At 27.8% G+C, this 25,607-nt stretch overlaps 1 protein-coding gene across 12 annotated transcripts in view; it reads left to right on the top strand.

Moving 5' to 3' along the window:
- The window catches only part of LOC127282162 (liprin-alpha-1), a 648,576-nt gene that overhangs the window by 493,255 nt on the left and 129,714 nt on the right, over positions 1–25,607 (top strand). For all 12 annotated transcript variants that reach the window (XM_051306264.1, XM_051306268.1, XM_051306263.1 and 9 more), the window contains one exon: positions 15,522–15,678. In XM_051306264.1, coding sequence (XP_051162221.1) covers positions 15,522–15,678 — 157 coding nt within the window. The remainder of the gene's footprint in view (positions 1–15,521; positions 15,679–25,607) is intronic.

Consider the following 25,607-nt stretch of genomic DNA (forward strand, 5'->3'; position numbering starts at 1 on the left):
ATATTTTTCATAATATTGCACATTTAAATTTTTTGTAATTTTTTTTCATTAATTATAACTTTCGTAATTTTTAACCAATCGGGATGAATTTTTTTTAAAATACTCGTATTTAGAAGCTTTTTCATGAAAATTTTTTTTAAAAAAATTGAAAAATTTTAATTTTTATTAAAAAAACAATTTTAATTGTTTAAATAATTCGAAAAGTATATCTTCGATTTTTTCAAAAAATTCATGAACATTCTCTACAATGTCCTAAAAAATTTAAGACCTTGAAAAAGATGGTATGTCTTATAGTTTCCAAGAAAAAAATTATTCACTTTTTGTAGCGCGTGAAGTCATTGTAAACTATATAATTATATGAGGCATTTCATATGAGAATACAGGGTTATGTTTCGGATTTTTTTCAAAATTCGGTAAATTGTAGTGATAGTGGTGTAAATAGTAAACAAATTTTGAATTTGAAATTTTTAATATTTTTCGAGATATTTACAATAACAAATTAAAGCAATATTTTTTTGCTTTACTTATAACTTTTTCCCTACTAAAAATACAGAGAAATGTTGAGAATGCTGTATACGCAAAAGACCTTAAACTTTTAGAAAAAAATTTTTTTTTTAAAAAAAATATTAATTTTTAAACAATTTGTTTAGAAAAATATATTTTTTTATAACTTTTAAACATGTTCTCCCTCATATTGAAGCGCGATAAAAATCATGAATATTTTTTAAGTCATAATAAATCGATGGTTAAATTTTTGAGATAGCATTATTTTTTGTTTTCGAGATATTTAGTATTTAGTATTTATTTATTTTAGGCAAGCCTTGAGAACAACAATTCAAATACAATGTACATTCAAATTACAAAATTTATAAGCAGGTATTAAGATAGTATTCAGTAGATTTTTAGTAATAACAAAATTCGAATAAATTATATATATTATCACAGATAAAGAAACAAAATGTCATCAATGACAAGACTCTACGCAAAGAGATTCTACTCATCCAATAAAAATAAGTATTCATAGAGTTTATGCTTAAAAGTTTTTGGACTTTCAATAGCCGAAATAGAGCCAGGAAGAGAATTCCATAAATTAACTGCAGTTACCATAAAGGAATTTTTATATCTTTCAGTTCTGCACAATGGTGCCCTAAGTAACTCAGGACACCTCACTTCTCTCGAGGTTACATTCTCCCGAAAAACAAATGAAGGGTAGAATGACAAAAGGGGTCAAGCGCCAATTCACTGTTTTTACAGGAAGTAAAAAAAACATTTTTAAAAATTTTTCAGGTCATTTAAAAAAAAACTGAGAAAACCGTTTCGATATATTAGTATGTTTTAATAAATAAACAACAATTTGTTGAAATAAACCTACATATTAACGATAAAATTAAAAAAAACTGTGGTTCCTTGAGGTTATATCAACTGCGCACATTTTCTTTAAGCATTAATTATAAAAAAAATATACAGTTTAAAGAAAAACTGGAAAATTAGTTTCTTTCTATAGAATCGACGAAATGAATAGAAAAAAAATTCCTTTAAAAAATTGTTTGTTTTCAAGAAAATTACGAATTAATTGCTTGCTTTGGAATTGAGCAATACTTTCATCTTTAAATTCAATTGTTCACTTAGTATAACCATAAAAATATTTAAAAATTAATAACAAAATGTTTTGAAAATTGTTTAAAATTGAAAATACATTATTATTATTATTAATTTTATTAATTAAAATATTATTAAAATAAAATTAAAATAAAATATTAAAATAAAACCAAAAAAATAATATTTTTTTTTATTTTGATAATATTATTGACTCATCACTTTCTTTTGTTTTTCAATCAGGTTGCAATAAAGTAAATTTGAGGCTATTTTATTAATTTAATTTTTATTAAAAACTGATTTAAATACGCAATAAAAAAGGAAATCCTTCTACAGAAATGTGTAAATGAATTTTCTTGATTTTTTTATGCAAAAACCTCATTTTCGATAAATTGGCGCTTGACCCCTTTTGTCATTCTACCCTTCAAATCTCTCATACAAATACAAAAGTCTCTTAGTATTTAGAATAACATGTGTGAGGCAACCAATAAACAAAATTCTTCTATTCCTAATACTAAGCCATCCAAGCCTCAACCTATATGGTGTCACATGTTCATCCTTCTTTAAATTGAATATAAACCTTATACACATATTGAAAAGTCTCTCAAGTTTATAATTTAATTCATCAGTTAAATCATTATACACAGCACAACAATAATCAAAATGTGGAAAAATCAACGAAGTAACAAGTATTTTCTTAATCTCAAAAGTTAAAGCTTTCTTGTTTATTTTAAATTGTGATAGAGTTGCATACACACTCTTACAGATTTTACCAACTTGTAAGAGAAAGAAAGAGTTGGTCTTAAAATGACACCCAAATTTCTAACAGAATCAACAAATGGAACAATCATATCATTAATTTTAATTGACGAGTAATCACTTAAATTTATATTATTTATGTACCAAGTCGATCCAATTATCATAGAATAGGTTTTGTCAAAATTTATTTTAAGAATATTTGCTGTTGCCCAATTCAGTACTGACTGTACATCTTCATTCATTAAAGTAAGATTGTCTTTTAAATCATCCAAACTAGAATGAATATAAATTTGCAGATCATCCACAAAGTACATGTGTTTAGAATATTTTAAAACATCTCTCAAATCATTCGTAAAAAGGTTAAACAACAAAGGGCCAAGCACTGATCCCTGAGGTACCCCCGTTCCAATACAACCCCAATCAGACAATTCTCCACTCTGTCCCACAACAGCCTGCCGTCTCCCAGACAGGTATGAAGCAAACCATTTTAAGACAGAATTGGACAGACCAAAAGTTTTAAGTTTCAAGAGCAATAATGTATGAGGTACCATGTCAAAGGCCTTACTAAAGTCAAAGAAGACAATTATTGTTACCATCTTTTGATCAATTGCTTTACATATATCATCTGTTGCACCAACCAAAAGGGTTTGCGTGCTAAATCCTTTTCTGCAGCCAGACTGAAAAGGATTCAAAACATTATTAGATTCAATAAATTCAATCAATTGGTACACTATTTCTTTTGATCATTACATCTGTGAAATTAATATAAGAATCAATGATAGATCTTTTAATCGATCTCAGAAATTAATCGTTTTTTATAAGAATTATTATAATCTAAAACTGCATCGTCAAAATTAAAAGAATGATTATATTCAGTTGTATATTTATTCACTACAGTTTCGAGGTTTTTATTTTTATGTTCACTAATTCTTTTTTTCAAAGTACGTTTCGATTCACCAATATACGTGGCTGGGCAGTTATTACAATTAAATTTATAAACAATATTAGTCCTATCAAACTTTCTCATCAAGTCCTTACTCGTCCTTACCCAATTTTATTACAGAACTTAACCTTTTTTCCACAATAGGAATTGATAATAAATTATATATTTTTAAAATATTAGATAATTGATAATAAATATTATTAAAAGGAATACAGACTTTGGGTAGATGTTGATAAATGTTAACGATATTATTAGTTTGTTTTTTATCTATTGTTTTTTGAATTAATGAATGTTTTCGGTTTTTAATATTTTTTTGTTTAAATTCTAAAGGATAATCATTGTTCTGCAAAATTTTATAAATTCGTTTAATATTTTCGTTATGAAAGGACTTATGAGACAATAATATAGCCCTATCATATAAATTGTAAACAATGTTCTTCTTCTGTTGTATTGGATGACATAAAAAATAATTTATCAATCTATTAGACGAAATGGATTTTTGGTACCAATTAGTGATAAGTTGATCATTGTTTTTTATTAATGTCATATCTAAGAAATTTATTTTTTTATCCACTTCTAGTTCATAAGTGAATTTTAAATTAATATTAAAGGAATTAAAAGTGTTAATAAAAAGTTCAATTTGGTCTTTATGGACACATAAAAGAGTGTCGTCAATATATCTAAAATAAAATATAGGAACACAATTAAAATTATTTTTGAGTAATGTTACGTCTCAAATAGAGAAATAACTAACGAAATAATATTTTATTTTATTTATGGTCGCTCGGTGATTCAGTGAATTCCTGTTTCATTTACAGAGCAGAAGGCTTTGAGCTAAGGTTACAGGAAAGAAAGGGAATAGTGATTTTTAATGACAAGGTTACAAAATTTATTTAGACAAACATTTAGATTTATAAAATTGATCTTTGAGAGAGAGTATCCTGAAGCAACCATTCTTGAAATAAGGGGAAGTCAGCATTCCACTGCAACAAGGATTGTCAAGGTTACTACAAATTTTTATAAGGAGTTATAGGAAGGATTTAGATAAAAAGTATAACAACTTACCTTGAAAATTTAGATGTAAGATGTATGAAAAAGGACCACTGCTGTGTCCTAATTATGATAGGAACTTCTGGTACCAGATATAGTTTAAGAGCTCACAGGAAGGTTGACGGGCCTTGGTGATGACCACAAGTCCGGAGTTCAGTTGACCGTAATAAAACACAAACAGTTAAATTCTTCCAGAAAAGGAAGAAAAAAATGATTGCCAAATATTATGGGAAGTCAAATCCTTGAATACTTGAATCAGATCTTCTTGACGTAGAAACTTTTAACACTTGACACAGAGATTCTTCTAAGTCGAACTTGAGTATGAAATCGAGTAGAGTAACAATGCTTGTACTAGATTTCGTATGTGAACTGGTACCAAATATGAAGTAGAAGTAACGTGTATGATGAAAAGTTCTGAACTGAACTCTCCGTAAAAATGTAGCCCTTTTATATCAAGTTTTCATAAGAGAGACTATAAAATTCCATTGTCTTGTGTTGCTAGTGCTATCTTTTTCTTTTTAAAAGAGGGTTTGTCTGATTATAATATAGAATTTAGAAAGAGCACACCTCTGTCACGGAATCGCAGGTGTAAGCGAGAAACACTACAGGGGTAGTACATGAGTATATTAGAAAGAGAGCGCCTTCGTGTCAAATCGCAGCTGTAGGAAAGGGAACTCGTTTATGCCCTTTTAAGGAAATACTGAGTTTCTCGCTTCCAATTATATATTTTTAGAAATACAATATATGAACGTATACAATATACAAAACGCAGGGGTCTTTATATATAAAAGAAAAGATGTTTAGCCGCGCGACAAAGGGGCGGGAGTTTTACATTTAATTGAAAGGTATTTAGATGCGTGACAAAAACACGAGTGTTTGTCGTAGAGAAACACAACTCAGTATTGATTAAAAAAAAGAATTCTTATAATTATGAATGTTAAAGTTACGGTGACGTGACAGTAAATTCAAACAATCAGATTCTAAGTCATCCATCACAATATCCGCAAAAAATGGTGATATTGGTAAACCCATCGGAGTGCCGTAAATTTGTTGATAAATTTTTTCATCAAAAACAAAATAAGTATTATCGAACAGAAATTTAGTACAATTAATAATATCAGCAAAAGCAATCTTACATTTATTATGAATAATATTGTGTCTTTTATCGAGACTCTGTATAACTAAATCGCATGGAATATTTGTAAAAAGTCAACTAACGTCCAGAGAAAGTAAAACAAAATCTTGTTGTACAGTAATATTCTTCAATTTTTCTTTTAACTCAAAACTATTGTTTACATGAGATTTTGGTAAATGAACTACAGTTTTTAACTCTTCGTATATATTTTTGCCAAAAAATGACTATTTATGAGTGAAATAATAGGACGAAGAGGTGCATTCCCTAGTGAAAAAAACACGTATAATCATACGTATAATAATACGTATAAATATACGTATAATAATACGTATTATTATACGTATTATTATACGTATTATTATACGTGTTTTTTTCAATAGGGTTGTCTTTATTGCTTTTTGGTAAACCATAAAATTTTGCCAAAGAAGTATTAGTCATCGTTAATTGATTATTATGATATTTGTGCTTAAGAAAATTATTGTCATTTAAATTTTTAAGCATTTTATAAGTTCTTGATTGTAATTTGGATAAAACACCTTTCGTTAAAATTTTTTTATATGTGCGTCGGTCGGAAAGTAAATCATTAGATTTAGAAATATAGTCTGATTTTTTCATGCAAACTGAGACATTTCCTTTGTCAGAATTAGTAAAAAAGATATCAGGATTTTTTTTCAAGAAACTTTTTCTAGAATTTAACTTAGTGGCAAAACTTTTGAAAAGTGAAAAATTTTTTTTTCTTTTACCTTTACGTCTTCCAAAAAATTGAAAAACTAATTTATTAAATAATTGTGGAAGAATGAATTAAATATTACAGTCATTTAGGATGTATAGTGATTGACAATTAGTGTTACGAAAGATAATATTAATATCAATTACTGATCAATGATATTATTAAATTCTTTAATCTACTATATATATGGGCGATTCCACGTGAGATTTATAGTCGAGGTTTAAAATTCGGGTAAATATATTTTTTTCTTATTCTTTGTAGAAAAACATGAAATACGTATTTTTTTATTTTTGAAAAATCGGCCAAATTTTTTAGTTATGAATTTTTGGTTTTGCGAAAGTAGACCTTTTTTATTGGCTTATAACTCTGAAAATATTGAATTTGGAAAAATCTTACCACAAAATAAAAGTTTTGTTTTTTCTTGAACTTTTAAGAAAAAGGAAATTTTTTTTTTAAAATTGTTAATGAAAAAAAATTAATTTTTTAGAACGGTGAAAATTTCTCAACTGGGCCATCTAAAACTGACTTTTCAAATTTAAAATATTTTTTTTCATAATCTATTGCAGGAAGCCGAATTAAAAACATTCCTGAAATGCGTTTTCAAAAAAATTAATTATTTAATTATTTATTAACAATTGAATATTTTGTTACCTTTCCACTAAATTTGCAATTACTCTGTTGCTTGTTAATGAAATTTAATAATATTTGGTGAGTATATAGAAAAATTATGTCTCTTTGAAATGCAATAGAAATTTCAATTAACCTTTATTGTTTATGCAAAAAAATTGTTTATTTAATAAACGAATTAAAAAATTACGAAATTGAAGAATTCGACTTTATCAGCAAAGTGACATCTATTAGATGTCATTAAAACTCCTTGGTTCAGAGTTAGGTGTTTCATGTGATAATTATATCGATATGATTTGTCGACAAATAATTATCAATTTTGAATTAATTTCGATCTGAAAAATAAGCTGCGTGCTCGAGTACACTGTGCATCTGTGAGGACTCGAACCTCCTTAGTTGCTGCCTAACGTGGGACTTCTGCCGACTAATGCACCATGCCAACACAGCCTGAACGACCAAGCTTCTTATATTCTCAGATCAAGCTCATAACTAGTCAAGAGCTATAGTTAATGTCAGATATATTTTATATAGAAATACTATATTTATCGCTGATTAAGATTTTTGAAAATTACGAAATTGAAGAATTCGACTTTATCAGCTAAGTGACATCTATTAGTTGTCATTAAAATTCCTTGGTTCAGAGATAGGTGTTTCATGTGATTATTTTTTCAGATCAAAATTAATTCAAAATTGATAATTATTTGTCGACAAATCATATCGATATAATTATCACATGAAACACCTAACTCTGAACCAAGGAGTTTTAATTAATGCCCATGGGTTTTAGGGGGTATTGGGTATCGCTCTTTCAGATTTTGAGGTCAAAATAGAGATTGGTCGACCAGGAAATCCAATATGGCGAATAAAATAAAAAAAAACCCAAAAAATCATTGTTTTTTTTAAATATTTTTTTTGAAGCCGAAAACATTTTTTCTAAGACATCTAACCTATCCTATTGGTGGATAAAATAGTTGTACTTTTAAACTATATTCATGAGAACCTTCAATTTCAAGATGGCGGACTCAAAATGGCGAAAAGTAAATGCAATTTAGTAGATATGAACAGAATATTGAACTAACAATTAAAAAGTCATTAATTCTGCCTCAAAATGGTTACTCGGGGGTTTTGGAGGTCGCTGATTACGAATCTGAAGTCAGTTTTTCAAAATTCAAAATGGCGAATCCAATATGGCGGATTATTTTTTAAAAATTCATTGAATTTGCTTGAAACTTATTACTCGGGGGTTTTGGAGGTCGCTGATTACGAATCTGAAGTCAGTTTATTAAAATTCAATATGGCGGATTATTTTTTAAAAATTCATTGAATTTGCTTAAAACTTATTACTCGGGGGTTTTCGAGGTTGCTGATTACGAATCTGAAGTCAGTTTTTCAAAATTCATAATGGCGAATCCAATATGGCGGACAAATTTTTTAAAAATTCATTGAATTTGCTTGAAACTTATTACTCGGGAGTTTTCGAGGTCGCTGAATACGAATCTAAAGTCCATTTTTCAAATTTCAAAATGGCGGATCCAATATGGCGGACAAATATTTAAAATCACTGGAAACTACTTACTTGGTAACTTTGTAGGTCGCTGATAACGATCCCGACGTCAGTTTTTCATATTTAAAATGTGCGAATTTAATCTATTAAACGAATTTTTAAAAAATTGTTCGATTTTTATAAAATTTTAAATCCAGAAGTTTTTGAATTATTGGAAACTAATCTAAAGTCATTAAAATTCCACAATTTTTAAGATATTTCTTTAAAATAGTCAAATTCTGAAAATCTGGCTTGTAACTCGTAATCTGGTAATTCTAAAAAAAAAGTATGGAATGAAACATTTTTTGCACGTATAATGTTGATAAACAGGTTAATTTAAATTAATAAGTTTTTCAAAAGTCGTCCGCCATTTTGAATTTTGAAAAACTGACGTCGGATTTGTAATCAGCGACCCCAAAAACCCCCGCGTAATTATTTTCAGACAAATATATGAAGTTTTTTCAAAAGTCGTCCGCCATATTTGATCCGCCATTTTGAATTTTCAAAATCCGACATCATATTCGTTATCAGCGACCTCAAAAACCTTCAAGTAACAAGTTTCAAGTGAATTCGATGAACTTTTATAAATTTCGACAGCCATATTGGATCCGCCATTTTGAATTTTAATAAACTGACTTCAGATTCGTAATCAGCGACCTCCAAAACCCCCGAGTAATAAGTTTCAAGCAAATTCAATGAATTTTTAAAAAATAATCCGCCATATTGGATTCGCCATTTTGAATTTTGAAAAACTGACTTCAGATTCGTAATCAGCGACCTCCAAAACCCCCGAGTAACCATTTTGAGGCAGAATTAATGACTTTTTAACTGTTAGTTCAATATTCTGTTCATATCTACTAAATTGCATTTACTTTTCGCCATCTTGAAATTGAAGGTTATCATGAATATAGTTTAAAAGTACAACTATTTTATCCACCAATAGGATAGGTTAGATGTCTTAGAAAAAATGTTTTCGGCTTAAAAAAAAATATTTAAAAAAAACAATGATTTTTTGGGTTTTTTTTTTATTTTATTCGCCATATTGGATTTCCTGGTCGACCAATCTCTATTTTGACCTCAAAATCTGAAAGAGCGTTACCCAATACCCCCTAGAACCCATGGGCATTAAAATATCTGGTCTTTTCATGTTTTAATTCTTTCATTGAAGTTATGTTAAAAATTGTGGACATTTGGGCGTTAATGGGTTAAATAAAAATTAGGCTTTAATAACAATTCTATTAAAAAAATTCGGTTAAATAAAAATTATTTTAAATAAAAATTCTGCTATTGAAAAATGTGGCTCTACGTTAAATTAATTATTATTAACTTCACAATCGTACCGTGTCCGGGTAATCGTATTTAGGGAATCGTACTGTACCCGGGCACGATACGAAAAATTACTAGAGAATCGTATTGTATCCGGGCACGATACGAATAATGACTTGAGAATCGTATCTTGTTTATAAACAATGTAAACAGTAAATAGAGAACTTATTTTAAATTTATTAGATTATTTTATAACAAAATCTTTTTTTATGACAAATTAAATTTTTAAAACATATATACTCAGAAAATATTATAATATAATTAAGTATTTTGTGAAACGATACGATTCTAAAATTACAAATTGTATCGTGTCGATCACGACACTTTCAACCCATTACTAATAGTATCGTTCTTGAGCCCGATACTTTTCTCCTATTATTAATCATATCGTGCCTGGGCCCGATACTTTCCTTCTATTTACTAATCTTGTGTGGGCACGATGCGTTTCTTTCACCAAAAATAGTATCGTGCCTGGGCCCGACACTTTTGCCCTCATTACTAATCGTATCGTATGGGGACACGATACGTTCCATGTATGACTAATCGTATAGTGTCTTGAACCCGACTAGATACGATCATCATATACCGCGTAGTTTCGTGCAGGTGACAGTCCCTGCGTAGAACCAAATTTTTCAATAGCAGAATTTTTATTTAACAAAAGTTTTATATAAACGAACTTTTATTAACGCCTAATTTTTATTTAACCAAATTCTTATTTAATTAAATTTTCGCTAAACTAAATTTTTATTTAGCCAAATTAGTATTAGTATAAATGATACTAATTCTGTTACTTGCAAAATAATTCAATGGATATTCGTTTTTTGAAAAAAATCTCAGAAACCAGTTGTAATGAAAAGTTATATGATTTTTAAATAATAAAATAAAGAAAAAATTTGATATTCAAGAATTCTAGTCAATAATTTGATAACAGAGAATAAGCTTCGACGCGTAGTAGCGCGCCGTGCGCGGCAGAGGTGACTGTTCCAGCGCTTGCACGTCGCTCTTCAAATTCGCGTATATCACTCATTTTTTAAAGGTACTAAGATTTTTTTTTTAAATTAAAGTTGAGAAAGTGTAGATTTATGTCGTTTTTGAAATTTTTTCCTAAACATATGGCAAATAGTTTAAATATTAATTTGTTTATTAAATAAACAATTTTATTGCATAAACAATAAAGGTTAATTGAAATTTCTATTGAATTTCAAAGAGACATAATTTTTAATTTGAAAAGTCAGTTTTAGGTGGCCCAATTGGAAAATTTTCACCCTTATAAAAAAATAATTTTTTTTTAATTTTGGACCGATTAAGTTTTGTTTTTTTATGATTTATTCATGCCTGAATATATACAGAAGATTTTGCAGAAAAAGCTGGAATGGGCCTGATAAGTTAAATAAGTTTAAATGAATTTTTAAAAATTGCGTGTAAGCTCCACGCGCGCTATGCTGCACAGTGGGCCGTGGAACGTCAAAATCGGTTTATATTTGTAGGCTCTATGTTAATTTGTCCACGGCTAACTGTGTAGCATAGTGCGCGTGGATCTTGCAGGCAATTTTAAAAAATTCATTTAAACTTATTTAACTCATCAGGCCTATTCCGGCTCTTTTTGCAAAATCTTTTGTATATTTTCAGGCATCAATAAATCATAAAAAACAAAATTTAATCGGGCCCAAATTAAAAAAAAATTAATTTTTTTTCATTAACCCCTTAAGTGCCAATGACAAAGATCTTTGCCATTTCGGACTTTGCTCTGAGTGCTACGAAACTGCCAATCATTGCCATCGTAAAACTTGAAATAAAAAAGTCAAAAATGTATATAAAATTTTTTAAAATGGTTTTTAGAACGTCTAAGATATATAGACTACGATGCTCGTTTCCGTTTTTAACTTAAATAAATAACAAAAAAGTTAAGAATTATTAAAAACAACGCTTTTGACAAATTTTTCAAAATCTTTGCCATTGACATTACGTTAATTGACAATACATTTACGTTTTAAAAACGATTAGATTTACCTGGAAATCGTCACTCGGGGGCCTTCGGGGTCACTGATTACGAATATGAAATCAGTGTTTAAAAATTTTTCAAAATTTAAAATGTCCGATCCAATATGGCGGACGATTTTTTAAAAATCGACAAGATTTACCTGAAAATCATCACTCGGTGGTTTTCGGAATCACTGATTACGAATATGAGATCAGTTTTTCAAAACTTTTGAAATTAAAAATGTCCGATCCAAATTGGCGGACGATTTTTGAAAAATTGATCAGATTTACCTGAAAATCGTCACGCCATTCCCTACTGAAACTCCCTGTATAAGATCTTGTACAATTTCCTGTACAGGATCAACAACTAAACTTGTACAAGTTCTGACCAGTTCCTGTACAGGAAAATGCATACGAATTTGGAACAAGTTCATGTGTGAGATCTTGTACAAGGAAGATACTTGTACAAGAAAATGTACATGATCTTGTACAATTTCAGGTATAAGTACTTGTGCATGAACACGTTCATGTTCTTGCACATGTATAGTTGTAAAAAAATTTTTTTTTTAATAAAATTTGAGATTTTGATAATTTTTGACCACTAAGATTCGTAACTCATGCATGCTAAAAACTATTGCGCAGCTGTAAAGGTTAAAGTAAACTATTGCGCAGCCTTTGAAGTTTTTAATTTTTAGTATAGAAAAACATGAATTAACATGTGCAAGAACATGGACGTGTTCATGTACAAGTACTTATACATGAAACTTAAAAAACTTAAAAAATTTAAAAGGATAGATCAAATATGGCTGACATTTTTTTTTATTGATCAAAATTTCAGATAAATATTTTTTTTGTAACAAAATAACACAAAATTTGAAATTACTGAGTTTTGAAGTGTATAAATATATAAGTGGTTTTAAGTTTAACAACATAACTTTTTTCAATTGCTTACAACCTTGGTCATCAGCTAGTATATTTGTAAATAATATACGTCCCCAGGATGAACCCACCAAACTGATGTCATTTTTTACAACAATGTTATCTAATTACTAATTAGAGTCCCGCAAAAAATCCCCGAGTAACAAATTTCAGTCCATACACACGAGAGAAACAGCATACAAATCGCGCGATGTAAATAATGCACTCACACACACATGTGTAATTCATTAGGAATCCAGGCCACAATGGCAAGGATCCATGTACAGTACAATTTTTTTTTGACATCTCAAATTATTCATATAAAGTCGAATAAAGTGTTTTAATATTATTTATAATGTACCTTTTTTATTTATTTATTCGAAAATAATAAACAAAGTTTCTTCACCCTTAAAAGGCAGACAAGGTACCCGGCTACCTCTGTACCTTTCATGCAGATAAATGTAGAAATTTCTATTCAAAAATTATGAAAAATTACTTTAAACAATTTTTATAGTAATGCACATAATTTTTTTTTATAAAATATGTAATTTAGTTACTATAGTTAAATAATAATACTCATAAAAAATCGTCAGTTTTTAATTTAAAAATTACCGTAAAATTGAAGTTTTAATAGAATTAATTTGTATTAAAAATAAATTTTAAATAATAACAAATAAATTTCTTAGATTTTTATATTTGATTTCATAACACAGGCACACAAAAAAAAAATTTGTCTGTTTCTTGAACTAGACATATATTTCCTATAGTATTTTGGCCCGCTGAAACCGAATCTGAGCTCAGAATTGCTCCATCACCCTCAGTTTTTCTTTAAATCGACCAAAACCACCCTTAAACGGACAAATTCACACTTCGGAGATAAAAAATAAATCAACTTATTTTTTTAAAAAACCGAATTTTACATCTACGAAACTTTGCACCACTAACTCAAAAACAAAGCCAGGGAGTCCATTCTGTAATTTGATTTGACTTTGACGTCAAATTAATTTTTTGATTGCAATACGTCAAATTGCTATAAAAAAATAAATTTGAATGCGATGTTATGTTGAAATAAAAAATTAAATTTTAATTTAACGTCGTTAAATAAAACAATGAAGTTGTTGAATTAAATTTGACTTTGACGTTAAAATGAATTTGATTTTGACGTCAAATCAAATTACATAATCGACACCCAGCATTGATCCAGCACCCCCTGAATTTTTTTAAATCGAAAAAACTACCCCTAATCTGAAGAATCAAATTCAGGAGGTAAAACAATAAAATAACTGATTAAAAAATTTTATAACCAGGTAATTTTTACTCCAGCAAAGCCAGAAATGCTCCCTCACCCTCTAAATTTTTTTTAAATCGAAAAAACCAACCTTAAGTAGAAAAATTCAAATTTAATAAGTAAAAAATATTAAATTACAGGTTTTTTTAAAAACAGAACCTTACATGTATGTAGTTTTGCTCTTCTAACTCGAAAAAATAAAGCCAGCATTGATCCATCACCCTCTGAATTTTTTTAATCAAAAAAACTACCCTTAATCTGAAGAATCAAACTTAGGAGATAATACAATATAATTATATTGTATTACCTCCTAAGTTTGATTTTTTGATGGTTTTTTCGATTTAAAAAAATTTTAGAGGGTGAGGGAGCATTTCTGGCTTTGTTTCCGCATTGCTGGAGTAAAAATACCTTGTTATAAACTTTTTTAATCAGTTATTTTATTGTTTTACCTCCTAAGATTGATTCTTCAGATTAAGGGTAGTTTTTTTGATTAAAAAAATTCAGAGGGTGATGGATCAATGCTGGCTTTTTTTGAGTTAGTAGAGCAAAACTACATACATACTCCGAAGTGTGAATTTGTCCGCTTAGGGGTGGTTTTGGTCGATTTACAAAAAACTGAGGGTGATGGAGCAATTCTGAGCTCAGATTCGGTTTCAGCGGGCCAAAATACTATAGGAAATATATGTCTAGTTCAAGAAACAGACAACTTGTTTTTTTTTGTGTGCCTGTGTAAATAATCTGCCTAAATATGTATCAGTTTTGCAATCTAGCAAATATTATATACACGGATACTATTCAATGAAAGATCAATGAAATTGTGAATATATACAAAATACTTAATACGTAATGGACAGTTTTTTAATAATCAACTAATAATGATAATTTTTTATTAGCAAAAAGAAAATCTTATTTCAAGATGAGTCTTAAAATCATCGCTAGTAGTTGTAATGGAAATTTCATTGCGTAAATTCAGCAAAGCTGCCTTAAAAATGTTGCATCTTAAAAGTCGAATTTAACATTTTGGTTTAAGAAAAAATAAGTTTTTTTTGACATTTATTTTGTTATTAAATTTTTTTTTTTTTAAAGAAAAAATTATTACTTTTACAGTGTATTCATATTATGTGATTATTTCTTTCATTGAAACGTCAACTACACTTAAAGTTAATTGAACTGCTTATTTTAATACAAAATCTTCAATAAATTAAACATAGGTACCCGGGTACCTCGTCCGCCCATAGAAGGTGTTTTGTTCCTCAGTCCCATAAAGGTTAAATTATTATTCAATCTTTTATATCCGAGGAGAATTATACATTATACATCAATAAGTATTGGAAGACACCATGATACGGCACTGTCTGACGCCCCACAATAACTTAAGGTGCAATCCGACACTTATCAAATGTTGTGGTCCCGACCACCCGATACTTACCGAAATTGTACTGCACACATTTCAAGAGTCATGTGTTTTCGATATTTACCGCCGGCCTGGTACATTGTACGCGCGAAGAGTACGCTCCATGGGCGCGTCACTTTTTCATTGTACCCTGTTTTCGTTAATTTTTTTATCGAAATTGTTTGGGATTTTTATTATTATATTAATTATATCAGCAAATTTAATTGTTATAGGACAAGTTTGCAGTACGGTATCTCTTGTTTGAAGAGACTAAATTATGACAGACAACAGTTAGAGGATAGAAGACGTACTGCTGAAGGTAAAAATATAGATGTTATTGTTTGGAGCAATGATCGTGTAATAAGATGGGTGCAATCTATAGGATTAAAGGTAGGCTAAAGCTGTTGTCTCTTTAAAAATTAAAAGAAGTTTTGGAAATAAAAGAACACTATTTAAAAAACAATAAAAAAAATTTAATCGTACAAAAATAGTTTAAATTCATTCTCGGTTATAGTTCCAAAAGCATCCCTCCCCGATTTTAATGAAACTTGATATACTAACAAAATTTTGTTGACCTGATTACGAAAATAATAATGAAAATGGGCGCAAATGGTAAAAACTATAAAAAAACACCAGAAAATCATTGTTTTTTGCAATTATCTCGTAAATAACGCAAAATTTTGAAAAATGTTTTAAATAAAAGTTGTAGGTCTTTAAAAAACACACATTTTATGTCGTATTCATCTTTTCCTTCCTCATGAGGAAGCTTTGCATTCGTGACGTTTTTCGATTTTTTAAAATTGGGTCATATGGACTCATTTTCGTCTAGAAATAATATATTTGAAGTCCTGAGCAAATGTCCAGATGAATGTATGTGTGTGAGTGTGTGTGTGTGTTTATGTGTGTGTATGTCACAAAATATTGTGTACAAATTATCTCAGAAACGTTTTAACGGATTGTCCTGAAATTTTGTATGCTTATTGTAATCATTAATACCTAAAATCTGACACAAGGATTTCCGAATATATTCACAACATTTTATTTTTTACAATTTTTTCAAAATTTAAAAAAAAATTTTTTTTCAAAATATTTTTTTGTTTGTAAATTTAATTTTGTTTAGTAAAAAAACTTATTTCTTGCATTAAAACGAGTCGATTAGCCTATTTAAAGTTCATATTTTACTGAAATCTATAGATGAAATCATTTTTTTGAATTTGCGGAATTACTTTAACTTTCAATTGGTTAGTTCAGAATTACGATAACTTTATTTGTTTGTAAAGTATTTAATTTTTTATTAACAACAAGCATCTAAAATCCCTATATAAAGTATTTTTGTTCAATTTTAGTAAAATACCAATAAACTAGGTTTCATTTCATGACCATTTAGCTTCCTCATCATGATACATTTATATTCAAAATTAAAAGAAGCATTACAACTAAAATAGCGATCAATTTTATAAATATTAGTAAAATGTAAACTTTGTATACCACAATCGATTCGTTTTTACGCCAAGAATACAATTTTGACAAGAATTAATTAAAATTTTTATATCAGAAAAAGTTATTTTAAAAAATACAAAAAACGATTATTTTCAAAAATTCAAAAAAATGATTTAATCTAGGGTAAGTCCGGGGGAGTTGGCCATAGTTTTTTTAAAGGCCTGTAAAAATAAGAAGAAAGTGATTTATGTATTAACTTTTATTGCTAATTAAACATTGAACATTTAACTTACAAATAATAATAGAAATGATAAATTTTTTAAATGTAAGCAATCTTAAAATTAATATTTTTTAAAAAACACGTTTGGCCATCTCTCCCGGAATGTACGGGGGAGATTGGCCATAGGCGTACGGGAGAGATGGCCAATACTTTAAAATCATTCTTTGGCTTTTCGCTTTATCAGAATTCTTAATTTAAAGTGATTAATGTCTTCTTTTCTTTTTCTGACCACATTTCGAACATTTATCATTAAATTCAGTGCAATTTTCATGAAGCCAAAGGTGACAATCATTGCACTGAATCCAGTCTTCTATAAGCGCTCTCTGTTTGTCTGTCTCACCATCACAAGTCTACAAGGTATTTTTTGAGATATCAGAGTGGTTTCCAATTTATTTTTGTGTCCTGAACACGATCCCGGGTTACAAAATTGCGTATCACGTTAGGATTTTGAGCGAGGGGGAATTTACTCTAGTAGTCAAGTGTACACTTGCCTGGTAATACTTGGTAATACCTGTAATATTTTGTAATGTCTTGTAATAATAAGTATTGAAGCATTATTAACTCTCACACCGGGGATATATACTATTATACGTGTATATGTTTACCTTCTTATCAATCTAGGCCTTAATTTGCTTCGGTTCTGAGAAATTAATAAGTTCAAAAATGTGGTTAAATGACCGTAAACATAAATGTTTAGATGATGATCACCCACATTACGTAAGTTATACAAAAGAATGAATGGCTATTGTCTAAATTTAAAGGGACATTGTATTTTCAAATTTAATTATTTGATACAATGGACACGTGCCAGTTATATCAACAGATATGATTGTAATAATATAATAGAATTATTTAAATTAGATCAATTCTTAAATTTATTATTTCTATAGATATATTTGAAAGAAAATATTTATTTTGTTTTTAGAAAACTTTTAATATTGAATTTATAATTTATTTAAAACGTTTGTTTCTTATATAATTCTGAGTTGCAACGGTTGTTAAACCAGCCTCTCAGATATTATGTAAGATTATATTAAAAAATAAATAAAAAATATATATAATAAAAAAATGATATTTTAAATAATAAAAAGATTTTATATTGAGCAATTGTTCTTAATTTTTTTTGAACTTACTTTTATATCATAAAATCCCATCACAAAAATATTATATCACTCTACACAAAAAAAACTATCTGTCAAAACTTCAGTATATCAATAATATATACTTGCTCGCTTGAATAAATTTCAGAGAATGTCCAAATTTGGGTCTCCTTATCTATTTATTAACTCGAGAAGGCGCTTCATCCCCCAAATTTCTCTCTATCTTGTGTAGGTTTAAATTTGGTAAGTGTGTGAGAGAAATTCTAACAGCTGATTGCTTGAAAATCCGCGGTTTTCCCTTCCTACCTTTCTTCGTATACTTTTGCTGTATATTTCTTACCGCCAAATTTTCCCTCTAAACGCATTTTTCGCGGCGTCCTATTTTCTTAGCCAATAATATTTAAATTATTTTGGTTAGGACAGAGCGATTTCTCTCTTTCTAGTTCCGTTATAACGTATACAGAGAACAATGCCATTGTCCAGCAGTCAATCATTTTTCAATTATTAATATAGTTTCTTTAAATCTTTAATATCTTAAAAAATAATAATTTGACAAAGATTTTACTTTTACTATTAATTTTTAAATAATTTTTACTTTTATATGACATATAATTTTTACTTTAATATTATTAATTTAAGCAGTTAAATAAAATAATTTGTATTATTTTATATAAAAAGTGAAAAATATGGTCAATTAATTTAATTATGGTTTGTATTTATTTTTAATATTGTTAATAAAAAATCTTTAAATTTGAATTAAATTAATAATTTCTTTATATTCGAAATTATATCTTTCCTCTCTTACTATTATTTTTCTCATGTATACCTGTCTATAGTGTTATCTATGAATGTCTTCTATCTCTTTTTATTATTTCTGAAATTCTATTTCTACAGATTTAAATTTATTTCTTGATATTTCGTTTTCTTTTGTTTTTATTGTAAATAATTTATAACTTTTCTTTAAATATTCAATTATTTTTATAAAAATTTTGCAAAATAAAATAATTTCTATTATTTTATTTATCAATATTTAAGTTAATGTTAAAAAAGTATTTTATTTATTTATTATTAATTATTTAATATAATATTTAAACGTTTAATTTATTCTTCCTATGCACTTTTACATTTTTAGAATTTCTATATTAGTGTATAGTTTAGACATTCATATACACACATATATACATATATATATATATATATACTCATTCTCCTGAGTGCAAGTGTACTCATGAAAACAGTATTTTTCTTTCTTATATTTTTCTTTACCCATGTATATATATATATATATATATTTACCAAAATGAAACGTTATATTCTTGAAATTATATAGTACTCTACATTTTCCTTTATTTGCATTTAAATAAATACAATTTTTTGACTATTGGAATAACTCTTCAGTATTATTGTGTAACATCATGTAATACTGTGTAATACTTGTAATATTGTGGTATTATGGTGTAATACCTTAAAAAATTTAAAAAAAATCAAAACAAAAAATGTTAATAGAAGTAAAAATTATATACGTATAAACATGAATTTAAGAAAACATAACATTTTTTAGCTAAAATGTGAATTTTTGATTTTTTAACTTACATTAATTCTATTAATTTCAATCAAATCTACAATTTATATATACCAATCGATTTTTGGGGGTATTTTTAAAAATCCTCTCGTCATTTTTGAGAGATATCGTGTTCACAAAAATGATCCACACACACATACATATATCCGGACAATTGATCAGGATCTCATATAACATGTTTCTATATAGAGGAAAATTTGTTTTCACCATTTCCATTTCGGAAGTCACGCATGCGCACTATCATTTCTATCTCTGTTGCAAGAAATCCATCCGAAAAGCGCATGGATTTCAAGCAAATTTCGCATTGAGTGGAGGAGAGTATTGACGACATGGACTTGAAGCAAATATAGTACATGTTCCAAACTTTTCTTGCATAGAAATCTACGACCCTATAAACTCATGAATTTTGTCTAAAAAAAGCACGTCACAAGTGATGTGAATAATGAGTGACACAACCCATGTGAATATGGTATGATTTTTCTCTCCGTGTAAAAATTTTAAAAACGAAAGGACTACAAAGCTTCCTCCACGAGGAAGCAAAATGTTTCAATTACGGCAAGGGAAAAAATTTGATCATAAATAATTTAATTAATAATTGTTTAAATATTCATTAGGAATTGTATCAAAAAAAAATTAAAATAATTTTTTTTAATCATTTTGCAACAGTTATATTAAATATAATAGTAATAATAGTCATTTTTTATGAACGCGCCGTAATTGATGCTATCGTCGTAATTGATGCACTTACCCTAATATTTATAAATATTTAATTATTTATTTCTCTATTTCTTATTTTAAAGTTTTTCTCTTAAATAATAATTTTATTGAAAGTTCTACTTATGAGAAAGTGCTATTTGACGTGTAATACTTTTTGTAATAAAGGGTAATACTCAGTAATACATGTGTAATACTTTGTAATACAGTAATATTTTGGTAGTAGTATGTAATACTTGTAAAAAGTGTAATACTAAGGTAATAATGGTAATATGTGTAGTTGTAGTCAAGTGTACACAATTTTTACTAGTAAATTCCTCCTCGATTTTGAGTAAAGTTGTTCAAGTCACCTAAAAAGATTTTTGGGGTATTTACCCCCATTTTTTTCAAAATTTCAAATTTTTTTTAATCCTGCTTAAATGAGTCTTAAAGTGTACGATCTAAGCTTTAATTTAAGCATATATAGAAGTGTCTATCACGTCTGGTTAAGGAATAAAAAAATAACGAAAACCCTCAAAAACACTGTTTTTGGAGACTTTACCTCCACTTTATTCAAAATCCTGATGTGATACGCAATTTTGGAACCCGGAATCGTGTTCAGCACACAAAAATACATTGGAAACCACTCCGCTATATACATAAAAAAGTCTTATTTTATAGACCTGTGTTATGATTGTTTATAAACGTTTTTAAGATTTAATTACACAATATGTGATTATTTTATTTGATCATATTTGAATTTGAAAATCTTTGTTGGAGTGTCTTGTTGTAATTTATGCCATAAAAATGTCATTTGCCACAGAATTAATGTTTTTTTTAGCGAACACACGAATCTCAAGGGTGCCAATAACTTAAACAGTATGACCATCTCACCTCGAGAAAACATGGCCATCTCTCCTAATGTCAGGAGACAAATTGACACAACTAAAATTTAAATAAATAAATTTTTTGAATTAATATAAACATATGACAAAGCTTGGGTCATGTACTTTACAAAAAAACATGAAATTCAAAATTATTCTATAAAATAACATAACACCAGTGAGAAACGTAAACTCATCACTTTTTTTCCGAACTAGTCAAAATAACAAATGAGATTTTTACTTACTTTTTCAATATTTTTTGTGAAGTTTTTTCTTTTAATTGTGTTTTCCCACAAAACAAAGCAAACTAATATTTAATAAGCGATACATAGCAGCAAATTCTATAAAATATTTGAATTGGCCATCTCTCCCGCATGGCCAACTCCCCCGGACTTACCCTATAGATTTCAGTAAATTATGAACTTTAAATAGGCTAATCCACTCGTTTTAATGCAAGAAATAAGTTTTTTTACTAAACAAAATTAAATTTACAAACAAAAAAATATTTTGAAAAAAATTTTTTTTTAAATTTTGAAAAAATTGTAAAAAATAAAATGTTGTGAATATATTTGGAAATCCTTGTGTCAGATTTTAGGTATTAATGATTACAATAAGCATACAAAATTTCAGGACAATTTGTTAAAACGTTTCTGAGATAATTTGTACACAATATTTTGTGACATACACACACACACACACATACATCTGGATATTTGCTCAGGACTTCAAATATGTAAGGATGGAGGGCGTAATAGTACATTTCGTAACAAGTATGAACAGCAGGCGTTTCAAAAACATTGGCGCGAGTTTCAAAATGCCGTTCATACGAATTAACGTCCGAGAAGTTGGCAACGCCATTTCATTTTTTCAAAAAATCAATTTTTGTGCTAAATTGTGCTAATTTTGTGCTAATTTGTGCTGCAAAAATTTTTTTGAAAAAATTAAAAATAGGGGTCAAAAATTTAAAAAAACAGTTTTTGGCAAAAAATTTATGATTCACTTTTATTCCAAACAAATCATTTGTCAAGTTATAATGTAACAACAATACAATCTACCAAAAAAATTAAAAAAATTTTTTTTTTTTAAATACAAAAATTTAATATTCAAAATTAAAATTTTTAACCATAAAACGGAAAAAATATCAATATTTACGAAAATAAATTTTCCTGCTATATTCTGCAAGACAAGCACAAAAATAATCTCTGAAAACATTTTTGAAAAACTGTGTTTAATTAAAAAAAATTGCAATTTTATTACTCAAAATTAAGATTTTTAACCCTAAAATCGTCAAATATCAAAATTTTGGAAACTCAATTTTTGTGCTATATTCTGCACGACTAGCACAAAAATAATCTCAAAAAATATTTTTAAAAAACTGAGTTTAATTAAAAGAAATTGCAATTTTATTACTCAAAATTAACATTATTAACCCTAAAATGGGCAAATATTAAAATTTTTAAAAAACAATTTTTGTGCTGTATTCTACAATACTAGCACAAAAATAATCTCAAAAAACATTTTAGAAAAACTGAGTTTAATTAAAAAAAATTGCAATTTTATTACTCAAAATTAACATTTTTAACCCTAAAAAGGGCAAATATCAAAATTTCTTAAAAACAATTTCTGTGCTGTATTCTACAATACTAGAACAAAAATAATCTCAAAAAACATTTTAGAAAAATTGAGTTTAAATACAAGAAATTGCAATTTTATTACTCAAAATTAACATTTTTAACCCTAAAAAGGGCAAATATCAAAATTTCTTAAAAACAATTTCTGTGCTGTATTCTACAATACTAGCACAAAAATAATCTCAAAAAACATTTTAGAAAAACTGAGTTTAAATAAAAGAAATTGCAATTTAATTACTCAAAATTAACATTTTTAACCCTAAAAAAGGCAAATATCAAAATTTTGGAAAATAGATTTATGTGCTATATTCTGCACGACTAGCACAAAAATAATCTCAAAAAACACTTTTGAAAAACTGTGTTTAATTAAAAGAAATTGCAATTTTATTAATCAAAATTAAGATTTTTAACCCTAAAATGGGCAAATATCAAAATTTTGGAAAATCAATTTTGGTGCTATATTCTGCACCACTAGCACAAAAATAATCTATAATTATAAAACATAATCTATATCTATAAATATAATCTATAAAATTTTTAACTCTAAGAGGGCAAATATCAAAACTTTTTAAAATTAATTTTTGTGCACAAAAATAACCTATAAAAATATTTAAGAAAAACTGTATAATTAAACGAAATTACAATTTTTTAAAAATATTTTTAAAGGTTATTTTTGTGCTCTTATTGTAGTATACACCACAGAAATTGATTTTTCAAAATTTTGATAATTGGCCGTTTTAGGGTTAAAAATGTTAATTTTGATTATTAAAATTGCAATTTCTTTTAATTAAACTCAGTTTTTTAAAAATATTTTTTGAGATTATTTTTGTGCTAGTCGTGCAGAATATAGCACAAAAATTGAGTTTCCAAAATTTTCATATTTGACGATTTTAGGGTTAAAAATCTTAATTTTGAGTAATAAAATTGCAATTTTTTTTAATTAAACACAGTTTTTCAAAAATGTTTTCAGAGATTATTTTTGTGCTTGTCTTGCAGAATATAGCAGGAAAATTTATTTTCGTAAATATTGATATTTTTTCCGTTTTATGGTTAAAATTTTTAATTTTGAATATTAAATTTTTGTATTTAAAAAAAAAAAAATTTTTTTTAATTTTTTTGGTAGATTGTATTGTTGTTACATTATAACTTGACAAATGATTTGTTTGGAATAAAAGTGAATCATAAATTTTTTGCCAAAAACTGTTTTTTTAAATTTTTGACCCCTATTTTTAATTTTTTCAAAAAAAATTTTGCAGCACAAATTAGCACAAAATTAGCACAATTTAGCACAAAAATTGATTTTTTGAAAAAATGAAATAGCGTTGCCAACTTCTCGGACGTTACGAATTATGAACGATACTTTTTATAACAAAGTCATAAAAAGTTGACCAAAGTAACACGTATGAAATTTAATACACACCCCTGTTGGATCACGAGGGGGGTCCAGGGGCGGATCCCTGGTGGGGGGTTCGGGGGGCGAAGCCCCCAGAAAAAAAAGAACTCAAAATATCAATAACATCAATTATCAATTCCATTTTTAATAAATCCATGTTGTAAAGCCCTCAACGAGCGGACACTTAGGAGGGCGAAGCCCCCCACAACAAAATCGCGTATATAATTCTAATTAATAAAACAAATTAAAAACAAATTAAAATTTTTTTAAATTATTATTATTTGAATAGAATCAGTGACTCTCATGCATCAAATTTGGCAAAAGTAAAGTAGTAGGCATTTAAATTGTTCTTTAATTTTTTATTGAAATTAAAGATTAATTATGTTAACATATTGTTACATTTTTATATATGTAACTATTGTTGAGAATGTTTTCTGGCAGTTTTAAAATATTAAGTAAAAAATTTAACATTTGGTATCATTTTTGGATATGTTTCGATGATTTTCTTAAAATTAATCATTAATTTAATATTGCAGAAAACGTTTGTTACTTCTTATAAACAATGGTTACATTGAAACAATTGTTGAACACAAGTTTTTCTTGCGAAGAAGTTTTGACATTTAAATTAGAACTTTCAGATTTCATAAGCTCAGCTTTTTTTGAGGGAGGCTCAGAATCAGATAAATTTTCGTTTATCCCTTCAGTTATCGCATGGGAAATTCTTTTCGCATTTTTTTTCTTATATTCGGTCGAGTCGTCTACGTATTCTTGTGCCACTGCTGGCGACTTCCAACCGCCATGGCGCTGAAGATCCAATGTTGTTGCTCCAGTGTCCGCAAACACAGTAGCAGAGGTTCTTCTGAATGAATGCCCTGTATATTTTCCCGGATCAGGCAGTTTTAAAAATTCTGCAATCACTTTGGGAATCTTGCCGACCGTATTTATTCCAATGACTTGGGCGCTGCACTTCCCATTGTGATATTGGAGAAAAAAATTATCCCTTATCGCGTTTTGTGGTCGAAGGGCTTTATACCTTTCAATGATTGGCACAAACTTCGGATCGACGATGAATCTCCTGGGAACTTTATTTTTCGTATCAGGAATAATAACTTCGAAGAAATTACCTTGCCTGGTGACGTGATGGACTTTAATCGAATAAATCTCCTTTTTGCGACAACAACCGCTAAGACCAAGAATGAGAACCACCTGTAAATAATTAAATATTTATACTATTTACATTATTATTTATTTGTTTTATTTATTTTATTTATTTTATTTATTTTATTTATTTTATTTATTTTATTTATTTTATTTAT

The sequence above is a fragment of the Leptopilina boulardi genome, unplaced genomic scaffold (genome assembly GCF_019393585.1).
Source record: "Leptopilina boulardi isolate dan_hultmark-lab unplaced genomic scaffold, ZJU_Lbou_2.1 LbouV2_285, whole genome shotgun sequence".
NCBI classification, from domain to species: domain Eukaryota; kingdom Metazoa; phylum Arthropoda; class Insecta; order Hymenoptera; family Figitidae; genus Leptopilina; species Leptopilina boulardi.